At 51.9% G+C, this 17,150-nt stretch overlaps 1 protein-coding gene across 50 annotated transcripts in view; it reads right to left on the bottom strand.

The window, feature by feature from the left end:
• Positions 1 to 16,098, bottom strand: part of LRRFIP1 (LRR binding FLII interacting protein 1) — an 83,340-nt gene extending 67,242 nt beyond the window's left edge. For 13 of the 50 annotated variants that reach the window (XM_019740886.2, XM_074315678.1, XM_074315710.1 and 10 more), the window contains exon 1: positions 8,923 to 9,326. In XM_019740886.2, coding sequence (XP_019596445.2) covers positions 8,923 to 8,988 — 66 coding nt within the window. In that variant the 5' untranslated portion in view covers positions 8,989 to 9,326. Of the gene's footprint in view, positions 1 to 8,922; positions 9,330 to 15,962 lie in introns of those variants that run through there. The other 37 variants (XM_074315845.1, XM_019740882.2, XM_019740892.2 and 34 more) reach the window with 10 other exon arrangements.
• Positions 16,099 to 17,150: the final 1,052 nt, after the last annotated feature.

Genomic DNA, 17,150 nt, shown 5'->3' with positions numbered 1-17,150 from the left:
GTGGATTTTACAGGACCAGGACACAGGCTGCAGGATGAACAGTCAGACGCACGTTGGTCCCTCCAGAGACCCGGCAGGCCTGCTCAGAGCACCAGGAATTCCGAGCTGTAATAAAAAGCAGGCCTCCAAAGATAACTCCGCTCCTTTCCTCGGGGTCAGGGAACTGGGACAGCCCAGCTCAGGCTGGGGACCAAAGGTGAGACCAACTGGAAAGAGAAGTTTTCTCCAGGACACAGGAGAAAGCCCTGGCAGGGCATGGCCTGTCCCCTAGCCGGGCCCCACACACGGCTTCCATCCTTGTTTGTCCTCTGGCCTGGAGGAGTCGTAAGCAGTAGGAGATGCTGCCCAGGGTGGGGCAGCCACCCCCCCCAATTCCAGTGACCTCTGGGGCTCTAAGAGCGCGGGTGGTATCTGTGGCCCCGGCTCATTAGCTGCCAGGAGGGCCCCACATGATGCTCCCAGAGAACAGAACCGTGATAAACGCTGGTGGACCAGAAGTCCTGACTGCTCAGAGGGCAGACGGTGCTATAGGAAGCAGACTCACTGGCTTTCCTGAGCCCCTGGTGACCCCAGGGTACCCTGGCTCTGTCTGTACACGTCCTGAGCTTCGAAGCTTTCCTGGCATTCATCTGAGTGTGGAATTCTATATCCTAAGACACCTCACCCTGCAGTCACAAAAAAAGTTCTTATCCTGCTCTTAACTCTCATGACACCAGGGGCCCCAGACGCCTACACGGAAGCCAGAAGGGGTGGGTGCGCCTCGACTCCAGGGCAATTCTTCAGAAATGGATTGAGAGGTGCTTCCCTTGTTTCCTCTGCCCAGGCTGAGAGGCACCAAACGGCCACTGGGGAAGCCACCTCCTACGGGCAGAGCGCAGGGGACACTCACTGTACATTACCCATGTGTAAGAGACTATGCACTTGGTGCTGGTAGGCGCTGACATTCTGCAACAGCTGCTGGGAGGGGCTGTCAGCACACATTGAGAACCTTGCCTGGGCCTCGGACACCCACCCATGAGGGACACCAGCGACTGCCACCTCCCACCCCGTTTTCTCATCAGGTGTCACGTGGGGCTGTTCAGAGACGAGCAGTCCGTCAGCTGGAGGACTCCAAAGGCAGGAGGAAGCCATGGTATGGACTCTACACATTCATTTTGGCCTCCAGATGGTAGAATCAGGCAGAATTGAAAAACTAGAATTCTTTTCAGGCCACATGACATTTAACTCCTGGGGAAAGTTTCAGATGCATTTAAAGTTCACTCATGTCAATGTAAAAAGAACACTATTGTGCAGTTAGCTGACACCTGAAGTGGTGACAAGGAGCCCGTTTTGTTCAGAAACAAGCTGGGGGCTTCCGTCCCAGTGTGATTCTCCCCTGAATGATGAAGGAATACAGCTCCTGAAGGCGGGGGAGGGGAGGACGAGGGCTGGAACCTTGGAATGCGCGCATGCACACACACACACACACACACACACACACGTGTTAAAGTGACTTAAACCAGTCCGGAGCAGACGGTACAGGAGTGACTAGTACGAGGCTGTGACACAGAGTCCCTTTCCTGAGCTGCCTTTGCTACAGGAAGTGGAAACAGCCACCGACTTTTGTTTTCTATGTAAACCCCCAACCCCTCAGATGCAATGGATTCTAAAAATAGTCTGCTATTCACAGCAGCCAGTGGACTGGACAATGCATTCTCCTGGCCCAGCATGAACGGAGACGGGAGCACGCCAGGCCAGCAGCTCCAAGACAGTGGCTGTCTGGCCTCTGTGCAAACATCCACTGCCCCACTGTGTCCCTTGGCTACACGTGCATTTACTGCAGTGTCAAAATTGCATCTTTCCAAAAACCCTGGCTTAGGCTGACAGTAAGTCCCCAATGAGGGGGCCTCTCTTTATAGCCATGACTGCACTTACAGTCACCATGGAGGAAAGGCGCTTTGCGATGACAATTGTCAATGTGGGAAGTGCCAACTATTCAGAGGGCATTTTGGAAATGCTGGGGTGGGGGAGTTAGGACGTCCAGTGAAGGGGGTGGGGGGCGGGTAATGACATTTAGGAGCAGAGCGTGGCCTGCGGACCACCCTGCATGGAGACAGGCCGCAAAATGAGGAAGTTTCCCCAGGCTACTCAAGCAGCCGGAAAACGCTGTAGCATTTTCAGATCTACAAACTGATTCCAACATATTGGCATCCAGATCCATATTCTGTTGTTACAATTTACCTTCATGTTATTTCTTTTTAATGTTACAGTTAAAACATTCAACTGACTTGAAACTTGTGTGCTTGGTAGATGTTACCATCTGTGAATTTCCTTTCAGGTTAGTAACGAGGATGAGGATGGTAAACACTTGTTATAAGAAAGGGTGTCGGGCCTGACAGGACTGGAACCACAGCTTTAAAACTTCGGAGTGGAATGGGGCGGGGTGGGGGCTGAGGCTCTCATGCCGGCCACGCCTGTTGAAACAGCCTGGCCACAGGTTCACAGCACAGGTCTGGGGCCCGTACCTAAGCCACAAAATAAACACTTTATGCATTTTACTTGAAGATGTGGAGAACACAAAATTAAAGACTAAGTTTAATTGGTTACATTTAAAAGACTGTTTCCATCAAAATCAACTCGGGGGAGTTATGGAGTAGACTGTAAATTATCATGGAATTTTACGACACAACAGCAGTCTTCAAAAAAGCCACTACCTCGCCATGCTGATTGTGGCTGGGCTCAGGTCCCAAGGAGCTGGCACCCCATCCTCTGGCCCCGGGGGACCTGGGAGCAATGGGCCCAAGAAGCAATGGGAGCCAACTCTCTCTGGACTGCGGCTGCAGTGTTCTCAGCAGGGCCCCGAGTTTCTGTCCAGAGGGGGGGTGTGTCTCAAGACCACTAACTAGTTATGTGAGCTTGGGCAAATTAGGTCCCTTTTGAGCATCAGCCCTCATTAAAGGGTGCTGGGGAACCAAGCTCTGAGATCTCTAGGACCTTCCTTCGCCTCTGAAATGCTCCGTGTCTGCACCAGAGATGAGTTCCTTGGACACTGAGCCTGTCAGCCTCTTGTCCCATGTTGTTAATGGAAATCTCCTGATGTCACTTTTTGGAATAACAAAAGTACCCTACATACCAAAGTAATACACGTATTAATCAGGAACAAAAGTATTCATGTTACTATATTGAGTGCAATGACTAATAACATTTACCTACTCAAACCTCAGTGCACCATCTCGGGCTTAGCAACTACCCATCCTCTTGCTGGTAAATAAAAATGCTGCACAGTATCTTCCATACAAATAAATTTCTCCTCTTGCTGTTAATACATTTAAAATTTTTTTCCCTGAGATGAATGAATGTTCACATTTCCTTTTTGCTGAAACTACCAACAAAAGGGTGACAGCCCACAGAACTATGCATGTGACTGACAGGTGAGAGCAGCCTGGCTCACCTGTGCAGTCGTCCAGGTGACCTGTTCCCTCCAGCCAACGCATGTGGGCGTGGCTCTCTTCACTTTACCTGCTCCACTCAGGGCTTCCCCACAAAGCCCACACCTTTAAGGTGTCACAAAGCAGCGATATAAGGCTGGACGCTCCAGCAGCACACAGCTACTGACAGATGACCTTGCCTAGCCCCAGGTGACAGTCCTGGAACCAGCTAGAGAGGAGACAGAAGCCATCGCATGTCTCCTCCAGGAGCCTGTTTGGACGGGGTGGGGAAGGAGCTAGCTATACAACACACGGAAAAAGCCCAGGAGTCCCGGAGCAGACTGACACACTAGTTACAATGTTAGTACACTAAGAAAAATGAAAAAAAGAAGAAATTTCTGCAGCTCTTCTATTTCTACAATTCTTTTCCTTATTTAGAAAAATTAAGTCCATCGAGTGTTCTTTTGTTTTGAAAACTACCAGAAATAGAAACATTTGATAAAACTTCTCGATTTGCATTCAGGAGCAAGGTCTTGGGTCCAAGAGGCTGCCTTCATAGAAGGAAACCCTTCAGCCCCAATACGGGGGCTGCGAGGCCCCAGGCACAAAGAGAAGCTGACAACAGCGGCGACCCAGCCGCCCCTTGCTGCATGCCTCCTGAGACCTGCCTGAAGCACTGTACACAGTGGTGACAGCACCACTCGGAGTCAGCAGGCCTGGGGTTGAACTGGCCACACCGCCTACCTGCTGTGTGGACTCAGGAAACATTCCCTAACTTTTCTGGGCCTGTGTCCTCTTCATTTGTCAGTGGAGATAACAGAACCATCTCATAGGGTCGTGGCAAGGATTGGGGGAGGCGTCCACAGGAGACACTCACAGGGCTGACCCAGCAGGGGCTGGGAAAAGCTATCTCCTGTTACTAAGTACTCAGTGTCTTCCGGAATGGTTCAGAGCCAGCAGCGTGAACTCAGCTCAGAGAAGGCACATGCAGAGGCACCCAACAGGAGGAAGTGCCGGGGCAGTTTCAGAGCAGACACAAGAGGGTCCAGCCTGCAGCGAGGGCCCACTTCTCCTTTCCCCAGGAAGACTACACACCCGCTTGCCACAGACAATTTAAAAGATGGGAGGATCAGAAATGATGCTGCTTTAATAGGAGCTCTGTCACATACACATATCAATGAAACATTTTGGTTTAAATTAGAAGTAAATCGTCACTACAGTAATTTAAGACAAATTATGTCTCTACTACAAAGTAGCTGTTCTTTAGAATCAAGGCCAAACTGCTTTAAAATGGTCAGGTTACAGTATTCAAGGAGAAAACTATGTGAAACGCCACTTCTCCCCTCCCCCCATGAATGAATGAGTTTCAGAATACACATGTGCTGTGGGGTTCTTGTTTGGTTTCGGTTTACTTGTTTTGGAGTTTGGCTGGGGCATGGGGATTTTGGCAGAGGTCTACAATGAAATGCACAGCAATTCTGAATTATTAAATCTTGGATATAGTCTAAATAATGCTTTGTTTAACTTAGGAGAAAGAAGTTAATTTACTTAATTATATCTAAATAGTCTGAGTAATAAAAGTTCTAGTAAATCCATTCCATGAAAATAAACTTCTTTATTAAAAAAAACAACAACTAACATTTGTGTGGCTCAAAATTAAAACAGTAAGGCAATAAAAACTGCTCTCTCGTCCCCCCCGCGTGTAACACAGCAGGATGCAGCAGGCTCACTCTGATAACAGGTTAGTAATTCGCTCCTTCTGGGCTTTGGGCCTCCAAGACGAATACTTTGAAATACGAACAGATACACTGGGAGCTCTGGCATTATGAGTAACTAACTAGTCACACATGATCCCTTTGCTGAGTCACACGGCCTGATTCTTCAGGGATAAGAAATTCCTCCTGGTCACTGCCTTTTGAGGGGCAAACACCGAGTCTCACAATCCTGTCGAAATGAGATAAGGGCCTTATTCTAATCAGGTAATAGTCCAATCAACTTAGCTAGAAAACAGTGTTGCAACTATAAATAACTTGGTTTCCTGTGCTCAGTAAAAGCGGCCCTTTAGACTGCAGGTTTTTGTGTTTTTTCTTTTAATTTTGCTAAGGAGGCTTCCGCTGGGTGGTATCAGTTCAGGCTGAACAAAAACTAACTCCTAAAGATAAAGGGAAATCTAGTCTCTATCTTTGCCCTAGTGGGTCACTCTAAAAACTATGAGAAAAGACCTAACTTACTATTTTTATATCTTAACTGTTTGGGGAAGTGACCCATCTAACACAAACCACATGATTCCAGGGCTCAGAATCTCAGACTGAAAAGGCAGGGCCAGCCACCTCAGCCCTGCCTTCATCCCCACTTTTGTCCACACTCCCACTAGCTGAGCCCTGGGGACCTTGGCACAGGTACCTACATAAGATGGGACTTGGGACACTGCCTAGGCTCTACCCTGACAGCCTCTCTCAGGGGAAGACTGGTGGTTTGTAAGGGCTTCATGCTAATCAGAATGTGGAAAGCAACCAGAGGTGACACAACCCATCTCACACATGGGGAAGTTACAAAAGTTAATGAAATGTGTGGTCTGCTTACATAGCTCCAGGGCTGGCATGTTGTGTAAGCAGCAGGGGCTGTCAGGTGAGGGGAGCATGACAATTCCGCTTCCTCCTGCCACCCCCACCCCACCTCTCACACCAGTGTGGCCCCCAGCCCTCCTTCACCACTGGAGACCCTGTTCCCAGGACACAGGGTCACTTAAGGCAGAGCACAACTGGCCCAAACCAGTCTGAAATGCCCAATAGCCTCCAGCTGGAACACTGCACCGCCCAGGGTGGTTACGGGATGACTGCCTTCTAAGGGCCACCCCCACCTCCACCTGTCCCCCCAACTGGTCACTGAGCATGTTTCCTTTTCAGCCAGACCATTTACCTCATAAAACAGGGGCTGCCGTTTTACTTCTGTTCTCCATGTCCCACCTTAAAAAAGTTTTTGCTGCAATTTACTAAGAAAATCTCCTATGGGTTCACAACTTCTTGGAAACCAACCTGTGGGGACAGAGCCAGGAGTGCAGTTTCCAGGCTCTCGGCCTCACATGGAAAGGTGCTGGCTCAGGTAGTAAATGGCCATCAGCTGTGGCTAGTTGGCCGTCAGCTGTAACCAGTGAGCCATTGGCCACTAACATAACTGCTGTGGCTACGCTAGCAGCAAATGGGGGCTAGCAAGAAGATGGAGGCTGAGCTAGCAAGAGCGGATTGCAGAGGCGGATGCCGCCAGCGAGAATGTAATGGCATGACTCCCCCATCTATGGCTCTGTGGGTGTTCCTTTTTGGCCTCGCCATATCCTGCGTCCTTATATGGGGAGCAGGAGCTGAGACCCTGCCTGACACCCTGCGTGACACAACCCCTGGGACCACATGTGTTTCAGAATTCAACATTTTCTGACTTTAGAAGGGTAATAAAGATGCCTTCACCATATATTCTGTGACAACCCAGAGTAACAGAACTTAATCAAGTACATTTACAGGGCTACAGAGACACACACGGATATTCACACTAAAAGGATAAACACTGAAAACAGCCTCCCAGCAGCCAGTGCAAGTCTCACTGCCAAATAAGTTCTGCCACCAAGTTACCAAAAAAAGCAACGGCCTGACTTTCTGTGTTCAGAGGTCCCTGGACGTGGGGCTAGGGGACGCCGGGGTGGTGGGCCCGTGCTGACAGAGCGCCTTCTCCATAGGACCCGTCCAGACTCCCCTCTCATTATTGCCGGCAACATCTCTAGGAGGCACGCATCGCGACAGACCCCATCCAAGGGTGAAGTGAGGGGTTAAGGAGACCTTGTGGCCAGTGCCTCAGCCCCCCAGGGTCACTCTGCTCCTTCCTCTGGTGGCTCTGTCCCTCCCTTCTGCACAGCCTTGTTCTCCGTGTTTATTTTACTCTTTCCTTCCTCGAGGACTCCGACTCTTTCCCAGGATTAACATCACCCTGCTCCTGCCATTGATGGCTTGCCCAGCTGGCACCTCCTTGGCATCTCTCAGTAGCACTTCCTCCTTCCTCTTCTAAGGGCCCTTCCCTGATGGTGACTCAAGGTGCTTTCTGTGGGTCCCAGGCCCCTGGAAACCAAGTAGGCGAGGGGTAGGAACCAGCTCCAACGGTCTGGCCCATGGCAGGATCTTCACGTGAGGTCACAACAGCAGCAGCGCACTAAAATGGGCATCACAAATCCCCCTGAAGTCCTGTGCAAGGGCAGAAACTTCCAAGCATGTGTTCATCAGTGTCCACCTCCATGCCTCTCTCTGGCGGCTCCTCCACGGCCAGGGCCGTCTGTTCATGTCGCATCTTCCACAGACACCCAGTAGGTGATTAATTCCTACCCAGTGCAGGGCTGATTGTTTGGGGCTCACACTTTCACCAAGCTCCCACAAAGGCCTAGTGAAGTGGAAAGCTAGGGTGTCCACAGCACTAACTTCATCAAGTTTCTTTGCCAAGTGCGTCCTTTCGCCTTTAAATACTCCCATTCATCATCAACCACAAGCTGCCTGAAAACAGGTACTTACCAACCTTTCCCACCTCATCCCCTGCCCAATTTTAACGCCAAACTATTCCCACATCCGTGGTCCCAGTAGTACTAGGTTTTAGGTTGGATAACAAATCCCAATCCCCTGGATGGAGGACCCTGTCAGACCAGAAACCCCAGGGATGAGCCAACGCTAATTCAGGGACTGGCGTCCATGGGGGAGGTGGAGAAATCCGTTCAGTGCCCAGTGGTCCTAAAGTCCGGAGCAGGGCAAGCGCTCCAAACCACCCAGCCAGTGATGCCGTTTCCCCAAAAATGAGACCTAGCCAGACAATCAGCTCTAATGTGTCTTTTGGAGCAAAAATTAATATAAGACTCGGTCTTACAGTAAAACAAAACCCGGTTATATTATATTATATTAATCACATTATACCAGGCATATTAAAATAAGACCGGGTTTTATATTAATTTTTGCTCCACAAGACGCATTAGAGCTGACTGTCCGGCCAGGTCTTATTTTCGGGGAAACACGGTGGTACCAGCCTCAGGTTAAGGGAACCGGCTCTGAGCACCAGGTGTTCTTTCTTAGGTGCTGTGTTTTGTAAAACACCAAACCGCACCAAGTGACACTAGACCAGGAGCATGTCTCAGACCTCCGCGGCTGAGTCACCAGCTGGTCGGAGCCGGTCCAAAGGCCGTCACTACCGGCAGAGGGGAGCCACGACGTTCCTTAAGGTCCTGGGGAGGGGAGGGGCGTCGTCCAATGAAACGTGCCATCCAGCGCGCAGGGGGGGACAGCGCACACCGAGCTGCGAACTGAACAGGGAGCCGGGTCCGATCCCACGCGCACATCCTCGTGTCCCTTTCAGTTAAGGGGTCCCGGCCAGGGGGAGCCCACCCCACACCTCACCAGGCACAGACGCCTGTGGCCGAAGGTGCGGGCCGCCCATCAACAAGGACCACGTTCGCAGTCAGAACCGAAAGTCTCGAAATGCGTTTTCCTCTTACCAGTCTCTGAGCTTCTGGACTCAGACAGTCTATTTCCTTGTTCTGCTTGGCCGAAGGGTTGGTCATCCTGCCCGGTTACAAGTCCACCTTCCCACACAGCCAGGAAAGATACTCCGTGAACGCCGGGCTCCGGGGTCCGTGGGCGGGCAGGCTCTCAGCGCGGCCGCATCCCGAGCGCGGCGGATTAACGTCCCCCGACGCAAACCCGCGTCCGCACGGGAACTCGCCCTTCCCGAAGCTGAGGCGGGCTCCGCACTTCCCCGGCGGGCGCGGCCTTAGAGGCGGGGCGCAGGTGGCCGGGACCCGCCCGGCTGGGGGACGGGGGGGCCCAGGGGGAGAGGAGCGGGTCAGACTCCGCGCGCCCGCCCCCGAGGGTCCCGCCCCGTTGCCCGTCTGGGCTCCCCGAGGTTCTCGCCCCGCCTCGCCCCTCCCCGCGCCCCAGCTGCGCGGTTATCAATCACCACCCAACCCGCCTCCCGCCTCCACCGGAAAAGCGGTGGGAAAAGAAGACCCCGGCTGCCCGCCCGCAGGCCGAGGAGAGCGAGATGGGCGCGGGTGGGAAAAGGGGATTTAGGGATAGGGGCCCGCGCGGGGCCGGGGTCGGCGTGCAGAGCGGCCCCTGGGGGAGGGGCTGCGGAAGCGCGGGCCGCCCGGGGTGCGGCCTGTGCGGGGAGGGGCAGACTGCCTCCCAGACCCCGCCTCCAGCCCCGCCGCCCGCGAAGTCGGCGCTGGGCTCCGGCGCGCTACAGTCCCGCGAAATCCTATAAACTCAGACCAAATAGAACTTCGGCGGACTCTGCAACCTCAGCCCGCGCCCAGCAGCACCTGCCGGCCGAGGGACCCCGTTTACGCGTCACCACGAGAAGGGACCGGCCCCTAAGACGACACAACCGCGCGACCCGCGGGGGTGAGACCACGCATCCGAGGCCGGGTGCGCTTCCCTCCCGCCTCGCCATCAGCAAGCGAGGTGCAGCAAAGCACGGGGTGCCAGCGGTTCGGGGCGGATCCAGTGTCTCAGGGTAGGGCCCGGAGGGCTTGCAGGGCTGGGGCCGAGCGGGCAGGGCGCAGAGGGGAGTCGGCCGGGCCCTGGGAGAGGGACCAGCTCTAGCCAAAGAACACGCGTCGCTCGGTCTTTAAAAGTCCTACCGGCAAAGCGACGTTTCCTGACGTCTCCAGGCTGCGGCAGAAGCCACAGGAAGGAAGCGACGCCGATTTTCATCTGAATGTGAACCTGTGCTGCCCAAGCCCGGTGCCTGCGGCGCCTGGAACCGTCTGGCACGAGGCTGCGTGGCCTGCGGCGGCCCATGCTCTAGGGACACGTTTTTGAAGGCCCGTCTCAGAAAAACCACCTCCCGCCTCCAAAGGAGAACTTCCACCAGAATCACTTGGCCGAATTCCCTGCAAAGGCGGCCCCAGAGGAGTCTTGAAAGACCACAGATTCACTTTTAACTGTTCAAGGCCCCCAGTTTCCCCCTGTGCCCCCCCAGCCTTATTCTGGTGACAGTTTAGCGCATGAACTGTGTGCACTCGGTTTCCCGCAGTGGACAGCGCCTTCCCGCGCACGCGGCGGCTTCGGGAGAGGCGCTCGGGAAGGAAGGTTGGGCTGGGAAAGGAGATGCTGGGATGCGAGGACCTGACTGAGGAGAGGGCGGGGCAACGGAAAAGAGGCCGAGTAAAGGCCTGGAGTGGCCGCTGCGGGAGAAGTTCCGCAGGTTCCAACTTTGCTTGAAGTGAACACCGCGCCGAGCTTTGACGGCGAGCAGCCTGAGGTCCCAGAAATAACTTCCAAAGACTCTGAAGGCCTACCTTTTAATACCTTGTTTTCTTGCTCTAACCCTGAAATATGTTAGTGTATTTGAATTCTTGGTTGTATAAAGTGACATGAATTGGAGAAAATAATTTTAAACTGTTCTGCATAAACAAGTATGAGACTTAGGGACTTTATCCCGGAAAGCAGTAATTTTAGTAGTAATAACAACTTTGCAGATGAGAATGATAGCCAATTAATACAATAGCCTTACTGGAGACTTCAGTTTGAATATTCCCATCTAGACAGGCAAATTCTAATGCTATTTGCCACCCCAAACCCCATGACCACACCCCCCAGGCAACAGGCCTCATTTACCTGCTTGTCTGCGAGGCCACGCCCAAAGACACCAGGTGACCATCTATTTGCTAGCGATCAGCTTCATGAGACATCACGGTAGGGAAGGGGCGGGGAGTGTGGGCTGTGGAATTAAGCCACTGGGTCCAATTCCTGGCTCTCCCACTTACCACGGGATCATGGTAAGTCACTTCACCCGTGTCTCGAGTCCCATCTGACACATGCCAGTGACGCTAGTGCCACGATGTGTGGAACACGGAAGGCACAAGATTCAGACCCCGCTGAGCACAGTGGGATAAGCTGCCCTGCTGGCCCGATGAACACACAAAGCAGCGCCAGCCTTGCCGCCTCTCAGCTCCCAGAAAGTCCCCACCCAGGGCGGCCATGCCTTCTGTCCTCCTCCTCAGCAGGAAGGAAGCTGGGCAACAACCTGGAGTGACCTGGAGAGACTGAGCAGACTAGGCATGAGAGCAAACCCAGAGCCCCCCCACCCCACAAATGCTGTGGGAAGCTCAGCAGCTGCAGAAGCCAAGGGAGGCAGGGCACGGCACAGTCATGGAGTAAGCAGCAGCTAGCCGACTACTTTAGTCCCAGGAACAAACCAACAATACCAGCAATAAAATAATAAGACTTCTTATTCCCGAGTAGTAGCATATTAGAGAAAAACGCTAGTCAACATAACATGCGTCTGGGGGAGGCCGTGATGGTCTGACGCGGGTCCTGCGAGGTGGCCGTGTCTCAGGCCATTCCCAGCTGTAGGGCCGAAGTCAGTCTATATTGTAAGCAGAGGGCTGAATGCACGCTTCTTGGTGTTGTTATGCAGCCCCTGGGCTCCAAGGATAAAGTGTAGAGTGTCTAGCTGCCTTCTGTTAACTTTGATCTAAGTAGCTCTCTGATGAAAAGGGCCCCTCATTGAAGCCCCCTTCTAAGGCAGGCCTTTTTTTTTTTAACTGATCGCAAGGCACTTGTGAGCGTGGTTAATGAGCGACTGGTGGAACCTACTCACTTGGTTTTTAGCAAGTCCACTAAGAAAGCAAAGGAAGGGTATGGCTGTAAAAACTGACGGTTTGTAGAATGGGAGACGTGGAGGTGCACCCTAGTTTCCTTCCCAGTACTCGAGGTCTAAAGGCGGCTGGGCGGAGTAATAGAAACCCTTTCCATTGAGGAAGACAAACTACAACTGCCTCCGAGCATCAGAGGGAAGAAAGCAGACAAGAAGCGCAGGTCTCCATGGGCAGGAAGGGAGGCTTTGCGTGGGCCGAGCAGCGTGGGGAGTGGGGGTCTCTATGTAAAGAGCTGTGAGGTAAGGACACCGGTTCAGGTCTCCCCTTCTTCTGGTCAGGGTGCCACTTGGAACAGGTGGACTCTGACTTTCTGGCCCCCTTCCAGGCTGCCAGGTGGTTCATGACCTGCAAACACACAGTATTTCAGCCTAGAGGCCCTGTACTGAGTGGGTGCCTTACGTTGGGGGAGACTGTGCCGGCCTCGGCCATCCCTAAAAGCCACCACGCTTCTGATCTGTGCCCTCTCAACGCAAATTAAATGCCTGCCACCTGCAAAGCAGTTCTGTGATGGACCTTAAGATGCTGTGCAGGAACTCAATTTCTAAATTTCTTTCCCGAGAAAAGAACAAAAGGTAACTAGCATGGTCTAATTTTGTCCTAGGAACAGCAGAATCACAGCTGACCAGCAAATGCAAACACTGAACCAATTTGGGGCCACACCCAAGCTGGGTTTCCTGGTCTCCATAGTGTTGGTCCGTTGCTAGCTTCACTAGCTTGCCTCCTGCTGTGGCTTGGTTCTAAGTGTTGGAGCTTCAGAGACAAACCATTCCAGCCATTGTGGCACAAAGCAGAGTGTGGAGGGGAGGGCAGAGAAGCTCCCAGCCTCCCAATCAGTCAGACAACTGACACGAAACCATTTTTGTAAATCACAGCCGTACCATCTGTTTCCAATGAACAGGAATCACTAGCCATGTTGATGACAGCACAATCAACACGTCTGTATTACTTCTACAAACAGTGGGCTTACCCAGCCAGCCAGGGGTCCCCACTGGGAAGAGCCAACACACGGGCATGGGGAGTGTCCTTAGCTGTCTCCCTGGACTCAGCCTGACCAGTAACCCCATCTTCCATGCCAGGGGCACTGGCAAAGTGGTGCACACACCCAGGGCCATGCCTAGCCGGCTCTGCCATGAAAACCCGGGCTATCGGCTGGAGCATCAAATGGGGGAGCCAGCCCCTCCTGCCACCTGCAGAGAAAGCTATACCCCACAGCCAGCTGGCCCAGCTCAGGACCACCGTGACCTTGGCCCTCAGGCCAGGATCCTGCCTGCCTTCAGTTGAGGGACGCATGGGGGGAGGAGGCGTGAGTGGCTGCAAAGCCGCAGTGGGCGCTTTCTAGCACACAAACAGCTGCTTACTGAGCATTCCCCCTGTGCTGGGGGGTCACACTTCATCCTCACAGCTGCCTGGGACTCGCTCCCTCTCCCCTCCTCCCAGACTCTGAGGGGGCTCTTCTGGAATGGGGGCAATTCATAAATGATGATGGATGATGATTCTCCTAATAAAATGAGGATTCTGAGAGGTGGTCATCACTAACTGTCATTGATCTTAACTATTTTATATTTTTGTACCAACCGGGAATGGAAACTCCCTTTTAAAAGTAGCATGTCTTTAGGAATTGTTTTTATTAGTTTTGCATAACTACCTAGCACCCAGCAATTCACCACACTTCTTTTTCATCTAATAGATTTTCTTTTAAAATCCCTTTGGATTTCCTAAGGAAGGTGACAGGTGTGGGTTTTGTTTGGACCAAATCTGAAGTGGTGGCAGAAAGTAGGGTGGGGTGTCCCGAGCACCTGAGCACAGGCAGTTTGAACTGGTCTAAGGTGATGAAAATGCTTGCGTGCATGTAAGAGGCGAGGCTGGAGGAAAGAATCTTGGGACGCCTGCCTTTAATGAGTAAGAGGCGTGTCAGCAACAAGCCAAGACAGACCGGTAGTTGGAGAAACAAAGTAGAGATGTCTCCTGGAAGCCAGCATTCACGAACGAACGTGGCCGGAAGGCTGGTGTGGACACTGGAGTTCGACAAGGCAGATGGAGTGAGGAGAACAGGCTGAGAAAGCCTTTAATTTGCAACTAAAAAAACAGTGGCTATTGCATTCCGTTGTTAAGATTCTCCAGTTAAACATGTTCAACGAGCTGGGTGCATACACAAAATGGTAGATTACAGCCAGGGAAGAAGGCAGGAGCAGAGAGGACTTTGGGGTGCGGGAAGATCTGTTCACTTGTCCATCAGTTTTTAAGGATGGGAGAAACCTGAACCTGTTTGGAAGCGAAAGGTGGGAGTGAAAGGAGAATGAGAAACAACGGAGCTGGGGTGGGGAAGAGGCCTGAGAGCAACCCCTAAGGGGCGGGCAGGGCCGGGGTGGGGGCGTGTGTGGACTTTCAGGATTTGGCCTGATTCTGAGCTCAACAGGATGAGAAAACCACCAAAGTGGCCAGGAGAGGACAGATAACAAGAAGCATGGTCCTGGAGTAGAAACTGGACCATGGAGCCAAGGGAGGATGAAGAGCAGGAGGAACAGAAACGCAAGGACCTGCCACAGAACTGCCCCTGGCCCGGCCAGGGGCAAACTGTTTTCAGAACCTGAGCACAGAGCCCTTCAAGGAGCCCCAGAAAGCCCCGGGACACTGCCACGGGGTAAACTCTCATCCACATTTAAAATAATTGCGAATTTATTTTACTCGGGAATGAAGTTCATTTCCACAAGTGTCCAGCATGAGTCCATAGCAACCCTGGGAAACAAAGGTGCCCAAATTTCCAATCCATCCCTCAGAACTGGCGGTCCTTAAGGCCGGACCACAATGGTCACAGAAACATCCCCCATAAAGCGTCACCAAGAAAATGGCTGCAAACACCTCCAATAAATCATCTCTTAGGGAAACTAATTCTGTTTTTCATGAATACAACACACTGCAAATGTCGACTGGTTATTTTCTTAAAAGTATAGAGAACAAAACAAATGAAATTCTTTTGTATTTCTCAGTCATATAGGAACACTGTGAAAAGTCCCCCAAGTCAACTTTAATGCAAAGAAAAACAAATCTGTAGATGCTCTCAGAATAGTCCATTTAAAACACTTTTGATCAGAATAGATAGTGCCATGGGAAAAGAGGCTTAACTCTCCACAACTGTATTCACCAGCCAAAGGAACACCCCACTGATAAGAAAGAAATAAACGGGAATAGAAAACGAATAGAAAAGGAATAGAAAAAAAATGAAAGCAATATGTTTCTCAGACCTGCACCCGTTTATTTGGCTATGGCCTCAGTAATCCTGCCTACAAGTTTAACATTCTATTAAAGACAGAATGTTTCTAACAATCAGAACCGTAAAACAAATCTTTACCCGGCTAGCTGAAAAATCTAGAAATCAACCAGGCTACAGATGTGACTGGCAAATACCATTTACAGGAAGGGATTGTGGGGGACTCAGGATTTTATAATCTCAATTTAAACAGTACCTACCCCAAAGAGGGACATATAAAGGCACTTACGAAGAGTTTAAAAAATCAGTCGGGCCTGCTACTAAGCTGCCTGACTTGAAAACAAGCTGACTTAAGGACAAAAGCATCAGAAGTGAGCGACCTTCCTACCTTACATACAGAAATCCTAAGACAGCATTCCTGAAGGCATCTTTCTAAGAAGAGGAATTTTCCTACAGGAAACCAGACTATCGCACCTTCAGCACGGCACCATGCCCTCACCCTGATGGGAGGGTCCCCTCTATTCTCTAGACCCTGAAACAGAGTTCAAAGCAAAGACGCCAAGTCTCAGCTGTTCCAGGAAAGTGCAGCATCTCCTGCACCATCAGTCAGTATGTACTGGATCCCTTCACAGAAGACTTAACATACAGAACATAGAAGCCTCACCTTTGGAAAATGAAGATTTTAGATGAACTTCAAGAGAAGTTTGAGGAAGAGTGAAGAACAGCAGTCTGCAGAGACGTGTGTGGCGTGAGAGTAGAAATTCTGGAATAACTGGAGATCAAATAGCCACTCCTGAGCACGTCATCTCCAAGTACCAGCACAGAGGTCGATTAAAGCACCTTTATACCTGGCCGCACCGGGCAGCTTGGACCCGACCCACCTTTGATTATGGGAAGGCGTGGCCCCGAGCCCACAGCAGCTTTCCAGATGCTTCTTCTGACCAGGGGGGTTGATTTTAGCTACTCACTTTATTGAAGCCCCCTCCTATTATGCCCACTTCCGTGGAGGCATCGTGTTAAACGTGGGATTGGACTTCACGGGGAACTCTGACAGACATACTGAGCAGGGTTTCTCAGCCCTGGCACTAGTGACATCTCGGGTCCAGTAAGTCTTGGCTCTGGCACCTTCCTGTGAATCACAGGACGATTGGCAGCCTCCTGGTCTGTACACACTTGATGCCAGTAGCACTCTCCACCCTCGTAGTGACAACTGAAGTGTCTGCAGACATTGCCAAACGTCCCTTGGGAGGCACAATGGTCCCCATCGAGAACCCCTGATCTGGAGGGACTTGTACCTGCATCCAAGGTGCCCACATTGTAGGAGCACGTGGACGTACCAACTTGTACACATAAGTCATACCCCCACAGACCCCCACACAGCTAAACATGCACAGAGATCACGGTCAAGGTGGAAATACTTCAACACATCATCGAATGTTGTGGCCCACTGTTTCATCCAGTAGGAACTCCAGAGCCGGCCTAGTTACTGTCGCCACACAGAGCAGGAAGGTCAGTACCCCACACTCAGGGATAGGAAGTGGGACCGAGGGGCGGAAGGAAGCTGAGATTTCAGAGGTGGTGTGGTCACGCCAAGGCCAAGCGTGTGATTGTGGACGTGGGCTGGAAGGAAGAACGCTGCAAGCGAGAAGGTCAGAGAACTGGGCTTTGCCTCCTGGCCTCTGTGGGCTGGCCCTGCCAGAAAGGGGCGAGTGCTGGAGAGTAAAGGCTGATGGGAGGCCACGTGCACAGTCCACACGGGGCAATGCAGTCATGGTGCCAAAGGCCTCACACCTCCAAAGCAGAGGCTTGGGAGAAAATCTGGTTGGAATCCCTGCTCTGATACTTCCTAGTT

Source organism: Rhinolophus sinicus, linkage group LG01 (assembly GCF_036562045.2).
Source record: "Rhinolophus sinicus isolate RSC01 linkage group LG01, ASM3656204v1, whole genome shotgun sequence".
In the NCBI taxonomy this organism is placed as follows: domain Eukaryota; kingdom Metazoa; phylum Chordata; class Mammalia; order Chiroptera; family Rhinolophidae; genus Rhinolophus; species Rhinolophus sinicus.
Note: the sequence above shows the minus strand (reverse complement) of the source record. Positions and strands in the feature narration are given on the sequence as shown.